At 40.6% G+C, this 18,670-nt stretch overlaps 1 protein-coding gene across 7 annotated transcripts in view; it reads left to right on the top strand.

Moving 5' to 3' along the window:
• The window catches only part of NEK10 (NIMA related kinase 10), a gene marked incomplete at both ends in the record, with an annotated part of 136,407 nt that overhangs the window by 33,711 nt on the left and 84,026 nt on the right, over window positions 1-18,670 (top strand). For all 7 annotated transcript variants that reach the window (XM_084246768.1, XM_084246769.1, XM_084246771.1 and 4 more), the window contains 9 exons: window positions 316-377; window positions 1,192-1,269; window positions 3,009-3,073; window positions 4,306-4,408; window positions 4,506-4,634; window positions 5,400-5,537; window positions 8,596-8,641; window positions 11,312-11,433; window positions 11,575-11,677. In XM_084246768.1, coding sequence (XP_084102894.1) covers window positions 316-377; window positions 1,192-1,269; window positions 3,009-3,073; window positions 4,306-4,408; window positions 4,506-4,634; window positions 5,400-5,537; window positions 8,596-8,641; window positions 11,312-11,433; window positions 11,575-11,677 — 846 coding nt within the window. The remainder of the gene's footprint in view (window positions 1-315; window positions 378-1,191; window positions 1,270-3,008; window positions 3,074-4,305; window positions 4,409-4,505; window positions 4,635-5,399; window positions 5,538-8,595; window positions 8,642-11,311; window positions 11,434-11,574; window positions 11,678-18,670) is intronic.

Genomic DNA, 18,670 nt, shown 5'->3' on the forward strand with positions numbered 1-18,670 from the left:
TGAGTACCTACTAAGTGCCAGGCACAGGTTGGGCACTGGGGATTACAATGAACCAGCTGGATTCAGTCTCTGCTCCTTGCTGCCCAGCTAGTGCTTAGTAAAATCACCTGGGTTACATGAGGAGGAGCGTTGGAAGCCATTAAAAATCAGTTTCCCTGCTCTCAGAGCTGAGCCAGAAGCAAAATTAGTGTTTTGTGAGGGGGACCCTGCTGAACTCTTCCCTGTGGAGACAGTGTGTTGACATAGCTGTGTAGACAGCGTGTTTATGTAGCTGTGTAGACATGGATACGATGTATTGGGTGGTTTTTGTTGCAGCCTGCTGTGCAGCCCTCACGGAACTGGCGCTCAATGACACTAACGCCCACCAGGTCGTCCAGGTGAGAGTAGGGCCCTGGGGTGGGGGTGGGGTGGGGCGGGGGTGGGGGCCCTCCAGGAGCATGTCGCCAGGGCCTACCCACCTCCATGTCTTACTTAGAACTCAGCTTTTGGGATCCCACTATGTGTTTTTAAAATATTTTAGTGTTTTATTTACTTAGAGAATTACATTTTGTTATCGAATCCTTCTTTGCCCACATATAGTAGAGTTTATGAATTACGCATTTAATAGATACAGAAAAGTAGTGATAAATTAATACATAGTGTTCATTCCTCCAGAGGTATAATTGTATTAGAATAAGTTTAGAAAGATGTTACCTGTGTTTTCATGAATAAATTTCATTTACCCTTTAAAAATCTGTAATTGTTTATTTTTTCTATTTTTTGTGCAATAATTTACTATTTATATTGTTTCCACACCATGACTTATAAAAGGAGAAATTATATTTCATAATTAGATATTAAAAGTGCAAAGTATAAAGATACTTGAATTCCTTTACCGTGTCCCTTTTTCCTTCCTACTCTTTGTTTTTAAAGTATTAAAATCACTTTAAATTCATATACTTTACTACTTATAATCTTGGCTCTTTAAAAACAGTTGAAATTTTAGCATTGTGACTATATAGTCTTTGGTGTTTTTATGCGTTACAATGTCATTTTAAGTATTGTCCCGTAATATCTACTTAAGATTCCAAAACTGTACTAGCATTTCTTCCTTAAAATTAATGCTTAAAATTGTTTAGTTGCTCCTATAGCTTGTGTATCTCTATGGCACTGTCACTGGTCTCTAATAACATGGCCCTTTTATTCTTCCAGGAAAATGGTGTATATACAATAGCAAAATTGATTTTACCAAACAAGCAAAAGAATGCAGCAAAAACAAACCTATTACAGGTAATGAACCTGCCTATTGTTCAATGTTAAGTTCCTGAAATATGCGGAGACCTTGATCACGTAGCCTGTAATTTTAGGTTAGCACTGGCCCCACTTCTGTCCAAGGGGACTTTCTGTTAAAACAATATAAAGGGCCTACCCATGGTTTGTCTGCAGAGGGTACCTAGGTAATCTTATTTACATTTTTTCGTTGCCTGTCAGTAAGTTCTACCTTTTTTTATTTTAGAACCATGTTTTGTTTTTGTATCAAACGCTAATAAAAGAAGAAATTTAAGTGCTATCTTGAAGCACAGACCACAGTGGCTGGCATTTCACCTTTACAAAGAAAAGCTGTAAAAGGGATCTTAATGGATGAGAGGGGACTCGCCAAAAGGCTAAAGGGCACCTGCTGCAGGGTAGAAGGGCATTCCACACAGAATGCCCTCTCTGGGCATTCCCAGACAGGGGGGCGGGTGCTGACCGCTTACCTGTGCCCAGGCTGCCAAGTGGGGTTGGGCTGTATGTTGCAGGAGGGGGTGTTTCAGGATATGAGGACTCAAAGGTAAGAAGAGGGCCTGTAAGTCAGGGTCCCCTGTGCTTTTCTGAGGAGTGGACATCAGGGGCTCAGTGTTCCCTAAGACAGGGAAATGAGAGAAGCAGATTTAAAGCAAGTCTTTGCAGTAGTTGAATAAGTCTGGGAGCTGTCCCCCAGAACAGTGGTCAAATGGGCAGAGAGTTTTTGATGGTGCCTGTGGGCTATACAGGCGGAGGTTTTGGGGAGCAACAAATGAGATCATAGAGGTGTGGCACCTGACTTCTTCAGTGTACCCCAGATGCCTGACACTGTGCGGGGTAACAGATAAAGTCAAATCCATCCTGCAGATATGATTTGTGAAGCCAGCAGAGGGTTCTTAAGAATTCAAATCGCAATGGTTTCCAAGAAACACGCCTGTTCTCCACTTTCTCAGTCTCCACTTTCTCTCATCAGGCGCCTTCCTGCCATTTTGCTATAAGCCTGGCTTCCCTGGGCAATTTTGTTCGTGACCCTTCTATACTCAGATCACTAATTTTACGACATGATTTCAGTTTTGAGTTCAGTAGACCCCGGTCACCCCCACGGTGGCCTAGGGCTTGGGCGCAGCGGCCAGCTGGGGGCTCTCTTTTTTCCCTTGGCGCTGCAAAATGTCAGATGTTTATTTTTCTGAGTTAAAGTCTCCCAGGCCTCTTTCTGAGTGTGCTGGGGAGTTACTGTAGATTGTTCTATTTGGGGACTGCTTCAGGCTCTTTACTCAAGAGACCAATTTGTCAAGTTTGAGTCCAGTGTGCCTGTGGCTATTTTTATATGTCATCATTCCTAGTGTTTATTTTCTCACAGAAGCCACATAAATATTGAAGCACATAGAGCCGGGGAGAAACAAAATAAACCATGAGGCTCCTGGAAATCTTTGGACATTTGGTTTTCTCAGCACAGGCATTTTATTTCTTGCCTGTGCGCATTTCGTACTTTCTAGAAAGGCATGCCTGACAAGTGCTGATGGAAACTGGGCCAAGATTGCTAACAGGGCTACAACATAAGTACTTTTTAAATACGACAGCGCAGGTGTCAATGATCTTTGTTTTCAGTCACGAGCGTTCACGAGCGTTGATTCCCACGTAGGCCGCCCGTTCACAGGAAGCCACTTTGGTGTTCCCTGCCTGATCATTTTGTTCTGAATATGCCAAGCTGCTGCTTGCGAGTCACCTGTCCCATTATTTCCTAGTGTTACGCTTTCAGAGCCTTGAGGTTCCTCTTCAGTATGGAAAGAAACAGACCGCTCTTCAAAAGGTAGGTGCTTGGAAAATCCGAGGTACCCAGGGCCGGTTTCCCAGAACTGTTCTCACACGTGTGCTTTAGATGCAAACAGTGAGGAGACCAAATCAGCATGCAAAGGGCGTGTCTTAGGATTCTCAGAATCCGCAGAGAGAGCTGAGCTGCCCTCCTGACCCTTGAATTCTGAGAAGGAACTGATGATAAAGAGCATGAGTTGCTCTAACAGTACAACTCCTCTTAAGAATTGCAACTGCTGTGGGTTTTAGTTTTGTTTTTGATATTAAGACTTTAAATAGATGACCTCTAAATATGTGCTTGTGTTTGCCCATCTAGAAAGGCCAGAGTTGATCTGGTTATTTCCTCATAGTCAGTAGGAAAACAATGGATATCCTCTGTAGGGTAGGACTCCTTGAAGGGAAGGTGGCTGAGGTTCTAGGGTCAAGCGTCTGTTTTGGTGAGCTGGACACACAGAGAAATCACCCCCTTGGAAAGCAGATGCTAGATCCCTGTGTGCGTGGTCAGGGTGCCAAAGGGCCAGACAGGTCAGGCTGTCTCTAGGGCCCAGGTTCTACCTGGGATTTTATTGACTAGGCACCATAGGCTATAAAGACTTGAGTTACAATAATATCTTTTGTCCAGAGGCGTGGAACTTGCTCTTTTATTACTTTATTTCCATCTCCTGCTTGAGTGTCGGGGGAGATAAGAAAGTGCACTTAGCGTTTCATTTCAAGGCCCCAAACCATTCGCTTCCGTGGACTTCCAGATCTTAATAAGCCCTTCAAATGATGCCTACATTGTTCCATTTTTTTTTTCATTTGCTGGTATTTTTATCTTATTTTCATAAAACATTTTAAAATTAGGTTAATAGTCACCTAGCAGGGTTCATCTGAGAACTGAGTCACATGGCATTTATGGAGGTGCTCAGCACTCCATCAAAACCCAAGCACTCCTTCCTAATGCCCTAATTCCTCAGCCTCCAATATCTCACAAATAAGGACTTCATTTAATCTGTACCACATCTTTTGTGTGTATTTTCCCTCACCCCTTATGAACTGGAGCTGTGGTTTATTTTTGTGAGAATAAGTTGGTGAGTACTAATAAATATTTCCCCCACGTAGTTGATAACCTCAGAAAGTAAAGTGCGTTCACTGTAATCAACCTGTGAGTGAGCGAGATCTCTGTGGGAGGGAATTCCCAGCAGCTCCCCAAGTTCCACATGAAGTGTACTTGTGTGTTTTCCCCTGTAGGTTGTTCCCCACCGACTTGTTTGAGATCTTCATTGATATAGGACATTATGTTCGTGATATCAGTGCGTACCAAGAGTTGGTCTCAAAGTTGAATTTGTTAGTGGTAAGTCTTTAGTTTCAAATATTTTCGCAGTGGGCTGGTATCTGGTCAGGATGGAATGTTTCACAGCAAACCATTTTCTTTCTAATTTTTTGGTTAGGAGGATGAACTGAAGCAAATTGCTGAAAACATTGAAAGCATTAATCAGAATAAAGCTCCTTCGAAATATATAGGCAACTATGCGATTTTGGATCATCTTGGAAGTGGAGCTTTTGGCTGTGTCTACAAGGTGACTTTGCCCTTGGGGAAAAACATGTCTGGTGTTCCCCAACAAACCAGATGTACCCCCGGCACACACACACAATTGAATGGGAGCCTTCATCACTGAAAACAGTGAACAAGAATGATTGCTTTTGTCTAACAAATAGCTGCATTGACATTGTTGTATCTCAGCTTTAGAAAATTGGTCACTGACTTTTGAAGACAAAAGTCATCATTAAGCTCCCAAAAAATAATCCAAATAGCTTGTCCCCATGCATGACAGTCTCGTGTGTATGTGTGTAGAAGAACTAGGGTATAGGCCAGAGGTGTGGGGGGTGAGAGGATTCACCAGAGATAAAATGGGGAGCAGAACAAGTGGATTTACTGAAATATGCTGCTGGGGAGCAGAAGGCACGTCAGGAGAGGTCTGCTGTGCCTTATGTAGGTTAGCTCCTTAGGTGGGGATCTAACTCAGGTTGCAGCGGTGATAGCTGAGACTTAACCCCTAGGCCACCAGGAAGGCCCCTCCCCCCATGCATGATACATTCTTTACATTCACTCCATTGTTTCTGTATTTACCCAATAATATCCAACTGAATACTGCAGACTGGTGCAGGGGATACCAAGTTATTGAGCTACCTTAGTGTAAATACAGATAGATTTTTAGAAGTTTTTTTGACTTGTTTAAAGATGATTTGGTTTAATCATGTGACCTAATTAATTGATCTTTCTCCTCTCCTTTCCACCCCACCCCATTTTTTTTTTTTTTTTAATTTTGCCTTCCTTATTTTAGGTTAGAAAGCGTAGTGGTCAAAATCTCTTAGCAATGAAAGAGGTCAACTTGCATAACCCAGCATTTGGAAAGGATAAAAAAGATCGAGACAGCAGTGTCAAGAATATCGTTTCTGAATTAACCATAATTAAAGAGCAGGTAAATGTTCTTGTTGATGGAGATGTTGTTCCTTAAATAAGTGTCATTAAACATAAGTAGAGTTCTTGTGCCATTCTTGTATATACTATTTAAAAACTGCTTCTGTTTAGAATAGTTGACATTGAGATGGTGACATTTTAGCCAGCTTACCCCCTAAGGCTTGATGTTGAACCATAGAAGCACTCTTTGAAGGTCTGGGAATACTTGTGGTTGAGCATATGGCACAGAGAGAGTCATAGATGCAAAATCCTCTTTTTATTGTGAGCACATCCATTCCCTTCTCATTATGTTGTAGAACACTTGGTTACTTAGTTACATGCATAAAAAGATGAGGAAGAGTTCCCTGACTTTTGTCAAGTGGAACCAAGCTGTGAACATTCCTCAAATATGGCTTATTAAGTCTGAAATGTGGATTTTCAAGATGGGTTATTGGCATCAGCTGCATCTTCTGACATAATGTAACAACTCAATTAACTATCATTATGAAGATTTGTTTGGAGAAAAAGAATAAACATGTCAGGAAAGAAATGGAATTTGTTTTTGTGCTCCAAGAACACATTGGTTTCTTTTTCAGCTTCCCTTATGTGTGCATTCATCACCAACACTGTTCATTTATAACTCCCGTGGAGAGCTGTCGGCTTCCCGACTCTTTGTTCCCCATTAGTTAAACTTGCGTGACATCTGTACTGGAACATAACGCTCACCATAAATGTGATGATCTTTCATCATTGAAATCTATGATTCTAACTCCAGTTCATAAATTATAGTAAATATTATCATTAATAGATTTTTTTACATAGCTGATTTTTCTGTCCTCAGAGACTAGACCTATATGAAGTTAGTGCTTGCTTCTATTTAAGCAAATTCAGCTTCAGCAACATTGTTTCATTATAGCACAAGGTTAGAACATGTGTCTTAAAAGTGATCCAGGATTTTCATTGGAACTCAAATCTGGACTATTCCTGGCCCGTGAGCTGGATCCAGAGTATGGTTCTGGCCGCTTACTGCATCTCATATTGTTTAAAATCTTCCGGCCACTTGCAGTTGATGAGGTGTACTGTTTGTCTTGTACTTTTCCTCAGAAAAGTGTCAGGGTGGGGCATCTGCTTGAACTTTGAGATACTTCAAAACCCCACAACTGCACTTCTGCCAGAGGACTGAACCAATGGAAAGGATAACAATACTGAGGCCTAAAAGGAGGAAGTAAGGGCAGATAAGCAACAGAATGGGAGAATGTATTTATTAAGGTTAAGACTGAGCTGTAATAACAAAGGGGTTGCAACGTACATGGACCTAAAAATAAATGATATTTACAAAATATGATATTTACAAATGAAAATGATATTTACAAAATATGATATTTACAAAATGAAGATATGTACAAAATAACTATAAAATAGCTATTAAAAAAAAAAAACCCTCCAATATGAAAGACACTGAACACACCAACACAGAGTAGTGGGCTGGCTCTGTTACCTCAGAGTCCCCGTGTGAGTGGACCTGGTTGGTGGTGCCCTCTGTCCCAGGTGGACAGTAGGTGTCAGTTCTTCCTCTGTGACTTCCCTGCCGCCTCCCAAGGCATCGTCTTCATCTGCAGAGATGGACCTGCCACAGGTGCGGTCATATCCAGATTGGAAGAAGACACTGAAGCTCTTCAGTGTTTCTGGGTTAGACACAGGAGTACACGTTTCTCCTCATGTCCTGTTGGTGGGAACTGAGTGATGGGTCCTCGTGTTGGTGGCAAAAGAGACTGAGAGACAAGCTCTGTGACTGGGAAGTCGTGTCTGACAACAGCTCCACTGCACTGGGGACGGGAGGGCAGGGTTTGGTGGACAGCCAGCAGACTACCCTTCAACAAGACAAGAGGAAAAACCAAAAGGAGAAGCAGTTAGATATAAGCAACTATAAAAATTTTACTCCTCTTATAGAAAATGACTCTTTTTCAAAAAGTAGGCTTTCCATGTTTCTTCCTGAGGTGAATTTATGTCAAAGAGCATACGTACTGGACTCTTTTTTAAATTGAGATAATAGCATTGCATCCATTTCAGATGTACAACATAATGATTTGATATTTTTATTGCAAAATGATCACCACGATATGTCTATTAACATAAACTGGCCTAGCAGTGTTCTTGCTGAGACAGGGCAGGCCAGGGATGAGGCTGCAAGGAGAAGAGGGCCCTGAGGAGCCTGACTAAAGTTGGTCAAGGAGGGAGCCCTTGCCAAGTACTATTATAATTTATTTTTTAAAAAAAGATTTATTTATTTATGCATACAAGTGCTGAGGTGTAGGCCAGAGGTGCAGAGAGGTGAGAGGATTCACCAGAGACAGAGTGGGGAGCAGAACAGGCAGACTGACTGAAATACACTGCTGAGGGGAGCAGTGGGCAAGACAGGAGAGGTCTGCTGTGCCATGTGGGTAGCTCCCTGGCTGGGGATTGAACTCATGCTGCAGAGGCTGCAGATAGCTTCACAGTGCTGTGTTTAACCCCTTGCACCACCAGGGAGGCCCTACTATTATAATTTAAATGGAGTTAATGACTCATAGATTATTTGTTTCACACTCATCATTTTGGAGAGCACAAAAGGACACAAGTGGTGGAAATAGACACCACAGTGGATATAAATATTTAACTGGTAAGGAGAAGTAAAGAGCAGTGAACATAATGTATTCAACATAAATCACTTCATTTCCATTTTCTCACCAACACTGATCTGTGTGTGGCGGTGGGACATAGAGTGCTAAATGAAATCTTAAGTTTCCTTCCAGTTCTGTATTTCTCCATTTTACTTAAGTTAGGTGACTAAGCACAATCATTTTAAAATTTGATTTATGCTGCAATTAGATGAAGTTATAGAGGGGCCTGCTAAGACAAGGAGTTTTATAAGTAGCAAGTAAGAATCAGGAGAAAGCTCAGGTAATATTTGAAAATGTTTTGTTAAAAATAAGTACAAATACAATGATTTTTGTCATTTTCAAATATGAAGTCTAAATTACTGTGAAAACAAGTTTGGATGTTAAAGTGTGTTCCTGATTTTGTCTCTTATTGTCTTATAGCTTTATCACCCCAACGTTGTACGCTATTACAAAACATTTCTAGAAAGTAAGTATGAGTTTGCATGATAACTCCAATTAGGAAAAGTCTCTGTTACATTTTTATGTCAAAATATCTTAAGATATAATACTCGACGTCCTTGCCCTTTTTGTTGCTTATATGACAGTAGATGAGCTTGTGCATCCCTTTCTTGGTCAGTGGAACAGTGATATAGTCAGTAATCTGAAGATATTTACAAAATAACTGTAAAATAGCTATTAAAAAAAAAAACCCTCCTATATGAAAGACACTGAACACACCAACATAGTTATTATAGCTATTTTAATACATAATAAAAGCCTGAATAGGACCAAGAGAGAAGAAAGTTAAAAGATAGTGGCTTTTTAAAGAAAAAAATAAAAGGAAATCTTGTTTTGGTTGAATCCGATGACGTTTTCAACACCAGAATAAATTGGGAGATTTCTTTTACTTGAATAAATTGAGATTCTTCTACTTGAAGTTCAGCTAAATGCCACAAGGTGGCGATGGAGCTCTGACCGATTCTGCAGCAGCCGGCAGGCGGGCCCTGTGCCAGGATGAAGGAGCAGGAGGGAATAAACACCCTGAGATGAAGCCCAACCAGGTCACTTGTGAAAAATAATATCTGACCTTTGGCTAAAAAAAAACACTAGTATTGATAAGCCCTAGTACTTTGCGTCACACCTGAAATTTCAAAGCCCTCTTTGAAGGAAGATTTGAAGAGCTACAAGGCAATAATTGGGGTCTCCTCACTGCCTGGTTGTCAGTGTTGTTGTTAAGCAAACCTTTTGTGTGCTTTAGTATGTTCTGATCTTACCCATCTCCCTCCATCTAGAAGACTCAGAGGAACTCAGTGCCCAGTCTCTCCAGTAAATCCTGCCCCCTTGGCCATTTATTTGTTCTTAATGTAAGAATCATTTCCTATAATTTAGTGTGTATACCTTCAGACATCAAGACTGGCTTCTGACTGGTACTGAAATGATGCAACTTGTATTAATTAAAAAAAAAAGATAATTTTTCTTTTTACAACCTGACATCAGCCACCCAAAATGACAGTACTTAAAAATACATAAAATATGATAACAGTAGATTAGGAAAGTGTATGAGGGCGAGAAAATAAAAATTGAAGTGATGAATACATTTGCTACATAAAATAAAAGCTTCCTGGAATTATAAAAAATTGTAAACAATATGTTTATTTTTTGGAGACTAGAATGACTAAATATTATGTCTGCTACTGTGGAATATTAAGCAGCCAGCAAAAAGAATGGTATGGCTCTTTATGTACTGATATAGACAGCGATTGAATGGAAAAAGTATAAATTGCACACCATGTATCGTATTTCATTTTTGTATATGTTGTGTACATAATTCATATACATCCAAAAAGTCACAAAAGATATATATTACATACCATTGTTAACATACCAGTACCATTGTTAGTTTCATACTGATTTTGGAGGAGAAAGTAGCATTTACTTTTGTTTCTTGGCATCCAAAGCAAAGAGACAAACACAATCAGTTATGACCTTCACCATGTCCGTAAGATAAAAGCAGGAGAAACCCAGTTTTCTCTGCTCTTGAGGGAGATTAACAGAATTTGCTATCAGGGGTAATATTTCCAGCTATCTTTGCAAGACCAGGGCATGATACCACTGTCAAATTCTGTGAGGTAAATCTCTGAGGTTATAAAACACTACGGTTATTTAAAACACAGTTTCCTGAATATGTGATTTGCTTTAAGAGTAAATGTGAGACTGTTGAGAGGAAAGGTGGGTTTACATGAGAGGAAAGGTAGGTTTACATGTTCTTAGGAAATCCTGCCGGACTTGGGATCATTTCCTGCTTCTCTTTGGTGCCCAACCATGCCTCATCCTCACGGACATAGAAAATGCTAATATTTGCCAGTATAAACTTAGGCTTGTAGGCTGCCTGGGCTGGAAGAGATTGTTGCTGGGCTCCAGTGGCCAGAAACCCCCTAACCTCCATCTCCTCCAAGGCTGAGAGGATCCATATCTTATTTAGTGTCCTGTCCAGCACACATATGGAACGCTTGGCTATAGATATATTTTAATTTTTTTAATGAAGTAACATTGCATTATAACATTTTAGGTTTCATGTGTGCATCATTATAAGTCAGCTCATTTCACCACTGAAAGTCCAGTTCTGTCTTTCACCATGTCACTGACCGCTTTTACCTATCCCCAACCCCTTCCCTCTGTGAAGCACTACTTTGGTTTTATAATCTTTTTTTTTAAATGTGTTTGAATTAATTCATACAGCTAGTGTTTTTTTTTTTTTAAAGATTTATTTATTTATACAAGCACTGGGTACAGTCAGAAGCGCGGGAGGGTGAGAGAGAGAATTCACCAGAGCCAAAGTGGGGAACAGAACAGGCAGACTGATGAAATACACTGCTGAGGGGAGCAGCGGGCGGCAGGAGAGGTCTGCGCGCCATGTGGGACCCTCCTCCGGTGGCCGGGGAGCAGCCGGGGATCGAACCGGCGCTGCAGAGGTTGCGAGCAGCTTCGCAACCCAGCGCTCAACAGCTGCGCCACCGGGGAGGCCCTGTTTTTATAATCTTAACGCTTATTTTTGTTTCATTTAATTCATTTGTTTGGAAGCTTGAATTCCAACTTAAACTTTTTTCAAAATATCTTCATCGAATTTAAATCGCTTTCTTGTTTCGTTTTTATGTAGATGACCGGTTATATATAGTTATGGAACTCATAGAAGGGGCCCCTCTTGGAGAGCATTTCAGTTCTTTGAAGGAAAAACAGCATCATTTTACTGAAGAGAGATTATGGAAAATATTCATCCAGGTATGCCTTATCTTCATTCTGTTTTTTTCTCTGTAAAACAGCAAAGTCGTGAGTTGATTTCTTAGAGACACGGGTGGTAATGACCAGTGGTTTTCTCAATATTGGGGGAAGTAAAATCTGTGTTCTCTTTGCTATTTCAAGCTGTGCTTGGCTCTCCGGTACTTACATAAGGAGAAGAGGATTGTCCACAGAGATCTGACGCCAAACAACGTCATGTTGGGGGATAAGGACAAAGTGACCGTCAGTAAGTGACTTTCTGTCTAGTAGGCTCTTCTGCAGTGACGAGGATATGCTGTGCCCGTGCTGTCCCACCTGCGGCTAGTGTGACAGAGACTGTGGGTTTCACATATGATTAAGTTTTAATTTAACCCTCCAACATGTGACTCGTGGCTACTGTGTTGGACAGTGGCCACTGCAAACTAGCGATTGAATTACATGTGAGGATAACATACTCCTAGCATGTTAGAGGATTTACTTCTACGTTTTTATGACTGGCTCATGAGCACATGGCTTTGGACTATTTTAATACAGTGGCCCTAAGTGATAATGCATTTTTTTTTTTCATGTGCCTGTAAGTTATCTCTGTCTTCCTTGGAGAAGTGTCTGTTTTGCCCTTCTGCTCCATATGTGATTGGGCTGTTTGTTTTCTTTCTGAGTTGTATGCGTTTTTGATCGATTTGGGATATCAGCCCCCCTGTCTGAGATATGGTGTGCAAATATTTTCTCCCATTGGGAAGTATGGAAGAAATGATACATTCTTAGAAGCATATACTCTTCCAAGACAGAGTCAGGAGAAACGGAAAACCTGCATAATATTTTTAAGAGATCGACCTTGTTCTTTGTTTCATTTTTATGGAATCCTATTTTTATGCTCATAGACAATTAGACTTTCCCCCTCTTTATTTTTTTTTATTTTTGCTTTATTTTCTGGCACCCCCCTTTTTTCTTTTGCAACACTTGGTAAGTTTTGTCTATTTGTGAGATCTTTGCATTTCTTTTCTCAAATATCTAATACTCCTGGACTGTCCTTTACTACTTACAAAAAAGACACTACAAAGGCTGTTGGAAGTGCTAGGTGTTCCTGTTAAAGCTGTCATCTGGCACACTTCTTTGGAACATAAAGGGGCGTTCCTTTGGAATCCCACCAAAGTCAGTCTATAAACTTTTTTCAGTGGCCGCACCCAGTGTCTCACTGGGGAGCAGTGTCCATCTGCCTGTTGTCACTCTGGGAGCAGTGTGGACAGAGGGGCCACAGGGAGCCATGTTCAGTTCATACAATTTTACCAAATTCCATTGATTTCAGCCTAGTGCTTCATCCAAGTCCCATTGTGTTTTGATTTCTGGCTGGTTCCATTATTTTATTTTATTTTTAAATTTTTAAATCCAGTTTTCTGTTGGTGGCAGAGGGTACTCAGTTTACTGCTGCTGCCACGTGTGGATGTGGGAGGGGGCTTGGGGACTTGATCTTGAGCCCACATTTTGAGCTTCTCTCTTCCCCCTTCTCCCTCAGGCCTCACCTTCTTTTCTGCCTCCCTCTTCTCAGACACGTCATAGGCTGAGACTTCTGGTGAGCCTATATCCATTCTCCTGCTCGCCCTCTTCCAGAAATTCCCTGGAAGATTCCATCCCTTTTGTTGCCCCGCCCATTCTCATTGTTCTTGTGGATTAATAACTTCTCAGAGAAAATTCCTTCCCCTTCATTGCATAAGATTTTGAGAACTCTATGATCTAAATACTTGTGGTCACTTTTTACCTAACATGGGCAGGTAGTTCATTAAACTTTAACAAAATATCCCACTTTATTGTGGACTCCCTGACTGTAATGAAAACATCTATTTTTCGCTTGTACTCAAATTGCAGAAGACACCCTAAAAAATGTTACTTTGTTTTATCCAAGTAAGAAAACTTTTTTTTTTCCTGACCCCCTATTCTCATTCTGCCCAGTTTAATAATGTTGATCAGACTTATCCTTAGGAATTATTAAGTTGAAAACTATTTCCAATTTTCAAGACTCATTAACTTTAAATGAAGAGATATTTTTTCTGGTTTCACATAAAGAAGCAATGATAAAGCTAAGTACAGGATCTCATCCATGTCCAGTTTCTCTCCACTGTAACAATTTGATAGACGACCATTACTTCAAATGGGTATAAAATGATTTGATGACTAAAAGATGGTCCACAGATATTTGATAGCACCCTTTATTTAAAAAACATAAATTTAGTAGTGATGAAATTTGTTTTGCAGTGTCATTATTCATATAAATGTGGACATTAGAGGCGCTTCCTTTTAAGAGGGATGATGATTCAATCCAAATCGGATCACATTCATTTGAAGGCAACCTTATAAGAGTCCCATATTTTGGGAGCTTGAAATAGAGCTGATAAAAGTATGGGTGTGTGTGTGTGTGTGTGTGTGTGTGTGTGTGTGTGTGTGGTATGTGTAACCATGTCACCACAAAGGGGCAGTCTCGTTATATTTAATTTTTCTCTTCTCTTGGACGAGATGGCTTTCCCTCCCGGCCCTCTCTGAAAAGAAGCACAGAATTACCAAGTGATGTTTATGTGCGTGACACAAAGCGTATTGAAAGTGTGACCTGGTAGAAATGCTTAAGAAAACCTGAACCGTAGCCCCTCCTCATTTTTCCCAGTGTCAGTGAATTAGATATTTTAAAACTGGGCTTGGTTTGCAGTTGTCTAGAGGACGTGTGCTGGCTGGAGTTTGCCTGGGCGAGGCAGCAGAGTTCTAACATATTGAGAGGTGTGTGGTTTTACAAATGGTATCTAATTCCATGCCTCATTACATTTCCAGTTAAAAGACTATCTTTAATGACTTGTGCTGTGAAAGACACCTAGGTCTTGTCTCTGTATTTTTGGGGGCAACCAGGAACAGACCTGATTGTGCTGGCGCCTGGGGCACAGCTGACTCCAGGTGCTGCCATCTGCCCTTGGGAACCACCCTGTGCCTCCCCCACCACTCACCATGTCTCGTTTCTTAGCCTTTTCAAATACCCACATTTTAAAGTAAGCCCTTTCCTGCTCTCTTTTTCCTCCTGCTTTCAAATAAAAAAAATCAAAATTCATTTAACTCTAAGTAATAGATTCCAGAGTTGGGCTTCAGTGTGTGCGTCAGGCTGGCTGCGTCTTCAGTGTCCTTTGGCCACTCTGCTGCCAACAGCCCCCAGGGCATGCTTGACTCCAAGGAGTGCTTATCAAAGGCTCAAAGGTTTTCCAGATGCTATCACCTGCCAGGCATGTGGGGTTGGCCATAAGGTGGGAGCACAGCCTCTGTTCCCGAGCCCACAGTCTTACAGGGAAGATTCTTCCCTTCACTCAGCAACTTTTTCCCGAGCTGTCCCATCCTCTAGTCACAGACTGGCATGTGCAAACAGGGAAATGTACAAGCAGTTTCCACTGATATTTCAGCAGAGTGTAACCCACAAGTACAAAAGGAAAGATCTACTTTCTTGAATGCCACCAAAGTTTGAGGAATCAAATTAGACCTGTCTGGTATTGCCAGAACCCTCGGCATTTTCATGGAGTATTAGAAGATTTTAATAGTTAATGGTTGACTCGAAGGCTACTGAAATGTATCATTATAGGAAAAACAATTTAATACTACACTTCTTATAGGGAACTCAAAGCCCTTATGTGTGCATTATTTCTTGTACCTATAAAATATCCTGGTCAGATCTGTATGGAATGATATTTGTTGTGACTTTTGTGGGTCCCTGGACCTATCTTGCTTTGAACTTATTTGTTCTGTGGTTTCCCCCCCCACATTAACCAAATATAGTGTCCATTTGATTTTGAACTGACACAGAACTTTGAGTGCTCTTAAAAGACTACAGAAAATCAAATCACTGTGTCACATACCCTTAGAGCATCTGTTGTGAGAAGGGTAATCATGGAATTTCTAGAATTTCAGTCAACATAGCCTTTATGAAACTAAGAAAGCAAGAATATTTTCTCTCAGGTCCATTACAGTTTCTTATATTGCACTGCAGCACATAAAATGAAATACTGAAGCAAATTCAGTCCATTCCAATTTCTAAAAATAATTTTAAGATTTCCATGGTGTCCAGGGTCACTCTGCAGTTCTGAGATTTGAATGACAGTTAGCTTTGAGGAAGAGAGAATGGAAGTCCTGAGAAAGTCAGAGCAGGGAGGTCTTCACCCCCGGCTGGAGGATGAGTGTTCTGGTGAGATAATGGACCAAAGGAGGGAATCTGGTGGTACTGCCTTCATACTTCCTCAGGAAAAAGTTAGAAATGAAAACTTCCCAATGTTAGTTTTATAAGGACTGATGTGTTATATTAAAAGACCTAAAACTAAGTAATAAAGAAGGGTCTATTTTATTTATTTTAAACTTGTTTTAAAAAGATTTATTTATTTATGAATACAAGAACTGGGGTACAGGCCAGAGGTCTCGGGGTGGGGGCAGAGGATTCACCAGAGACAGAGAGGGGGAGCAGAACAGGTGGATTGACTGAAATACAGTGCTGAGGGGAGCTGCAGTTGCCATGTGGGTCACCTCCCTGGCTGGCTGGGGATAGAACTCATGCTGCAGAGGCTATGGATATCTTCACAGTGCTGTGCTTAAATCCCTTGCAACACCAGGGAGGCCCAGCAGGGTTTATTTCAATGTGCACTTTCATAGAGGCCTATTGTGATAGAGACAGTCTCATTTTTCCCAGAAGAGTTCAATGTAGGGGGTAGACTCTCATGTGGTCTGTGCATGCTGTTTTCATTCTGTGAATTTGGGTACCAAAGTGTGTTGTGCACCTTAGCATGGTGAGTGGATGAAGTGTCTATTTTTACAGAGGCTGATTCAGCAGTGCGCAGCACTGCACACCTCACCGTCAGTGGACTGAAGCATATGGACTTACCTCTATGCAGAAAGTATTCGAATTGGGTGTTGAATTTTCCATCCTGAAGCTCCCTGTCATAATAACTCTATCAATCAAAATTAATCAAATAACGATGCTGTTGGGAAAAAGAAATACTATCTTCACCCTATCTGATCCAGGGTGGGTCTGCACTGGGGTTTCAGGTGTGGCTATTATTTGGGAGTATGACACACATGGGGTGGGTGAAAGCTCCCTGGGGGGAGGGGTGGATATGCCTTGAAGCTGTGTAGTATTTCAAAATGCTTCTCATCTATTGTCATATGATTGGGACAACTCCTTGCAAGAAACAAGGTGCACTTCATAGGCCATTTTTTCTAGAAAATAGAGTAGCAGAACAATGTATCCAAAGTCACACTCATAGTAAAAATGACAGTGCAAGAATCTAGGAACTGAACCAGAGACCCTGAGGTCTGACAGGTATAGGTTGTAGTACAAACTTGCTATAGTTTTTCTGGATCATTTGTTCTTTCAAAGGAGAGATTTTTTTAACCCTAGCTTTTTGCGTAATGTGCTATATATAAAATGTTTTCTGCTGTCATTTTTGAATTTCCATTGTAGCACACGAATGCCTTTATGACCATGGTTTCTGAAATAAAACCTTGCCTCTACTCCAAATATGATCACAAATGAGGAAAGAGTAATAGAAACATTACTGTTATGACCAGAATCTTCCAAATGGCCAGCCAATATTAGCTTCTGCTCTCTGTAAAAATACCTCTCAGTCATCTGTGTTTTTGCAGACATCTGTCCGAGTTTCTGCCATTATCTAAATAAACTGGAATGAATAGCATCACTCTGAGTACACTCCTTAGTTCTTGCCTTTCAAAACCAATGGCAATTTTATAAAAAGAAGATAATTTCTCTATAGCATTAGAACTACCAGGCAAAGTATTATTTTAGATTCTAAGTTGGTCAAGTTCTATGTGTGCTACAATTATAGTGAGTCCCTAAAAGTATTGGGATACTTTGCTATTTCTACTGATTTTCTCCAAAATGTAATGGAAGAGCAGAAAGGGTATAGCAAGTCATCTAGCTTGTGAATAGTTCATATATATAACTTAGCACTCTAATATTTTCCATTTGTTAGTAGTACTACTGAGCATGGCTGGCTGGCTTGTTAGATAATAGATGATAGATAGGCAGACAGACACATAGATACACATATGCATGTATATATCAAAAGATATATCACTGTGAATATATGGGGATAAATAGCACAAAGTCTTCACCCTTATGGATCTTGTGCATTAGTTAGAAATGCAGGCCCTAAATACGTATTAGGTTACTACATAAGTAGAAATAAAGGAAGTAACTTTACAAAATGAAAGATGTTAAGAATTCAATAAACAGAATGGAAAAGTGTTGAAGAAGGGCACTTATTTTAGACAGTACGATCATGAAAGACTTTTCTGAAAACCTAGATGGTACAAGTCTTCTATGCCTGGCAGGAGTTTGACCTTTATTCTTAATAAATATAGGAAGGAAGATTTTTTGCAGAATTTTGAACTTCATCAGCAGTGAGGCCTGCACAAAGGTTGTCAAAGGTTGTTTTAACTGTGGTGTGGGGGATTGTGTTTTGGAGGGAGCCCTGGGACCCGGAGGCTATTTAGCGGGTATTTGTCACAGCTTAGGTGAGGGGTCATGCCCGCTGGACTACAGTGAGGGCAGCTGTATAAATTATCCATGAATGTGCAACTAATCATCGCATACTATATGCCTTTTTATAGTCTCACCATTTTCAATGGTGAGGAATCCAGGAGTGGCTTAGCTGGGTAGTTCGGACTCTGTCTCCCACAAAATTTCAGTCAAGTGTGGGCCGGGACTGCATTATCTGAAGTTTTGGTTCAGGCTGAACCAAGAAGGGGCCACCCCAAGAAGGATCACTCAGGTTTTACATGCAACTTGCCTTTCATCCTTGGGGCCACTCTTTGTGAGATCTCTTCCGTGGAATAACCTGGACTATTTTACATGGTTTAGGCAAATGTTTCTTAGTTAATATATGAAAGAAAAAAATATATGAAGAAGTTGAACTTCATCAAAGTTGAAAGCTTCTGATCTATGACAGGTATTAGTAACAGAATGAAAAATCAAGCTGCAGACTGGGAGAACGTATTTACAAATCATGAATCTGACAAACCATTTGTATCCAGAACTCAATAATAAGCAAAAGAAACAGCCCGGTGAAAAAATTGGCCAAATGTTGAACAGGCACTTCACTAAAGAAGATACAGATGGTGAAGATGTAATATGTTCAACACCATTTGTCATTGGGGAAATGCAAATTACAGTGATATTGAGCTACTTCTATTACTTACTAAAATGACTAAT

The sequence above is a fragment of the Talpa europaea genome, assembly GCF_964194135.1.
Source record: "Talpa europaea genome assembly, chromosome: 11".
Taxonomy (NCBI): domain Eukaryota; kingdom Metazoa; phylum Chordata; class Mammalia; order Eulipotyphla; family Talpidae; genus Talpa; species Talpa europaea.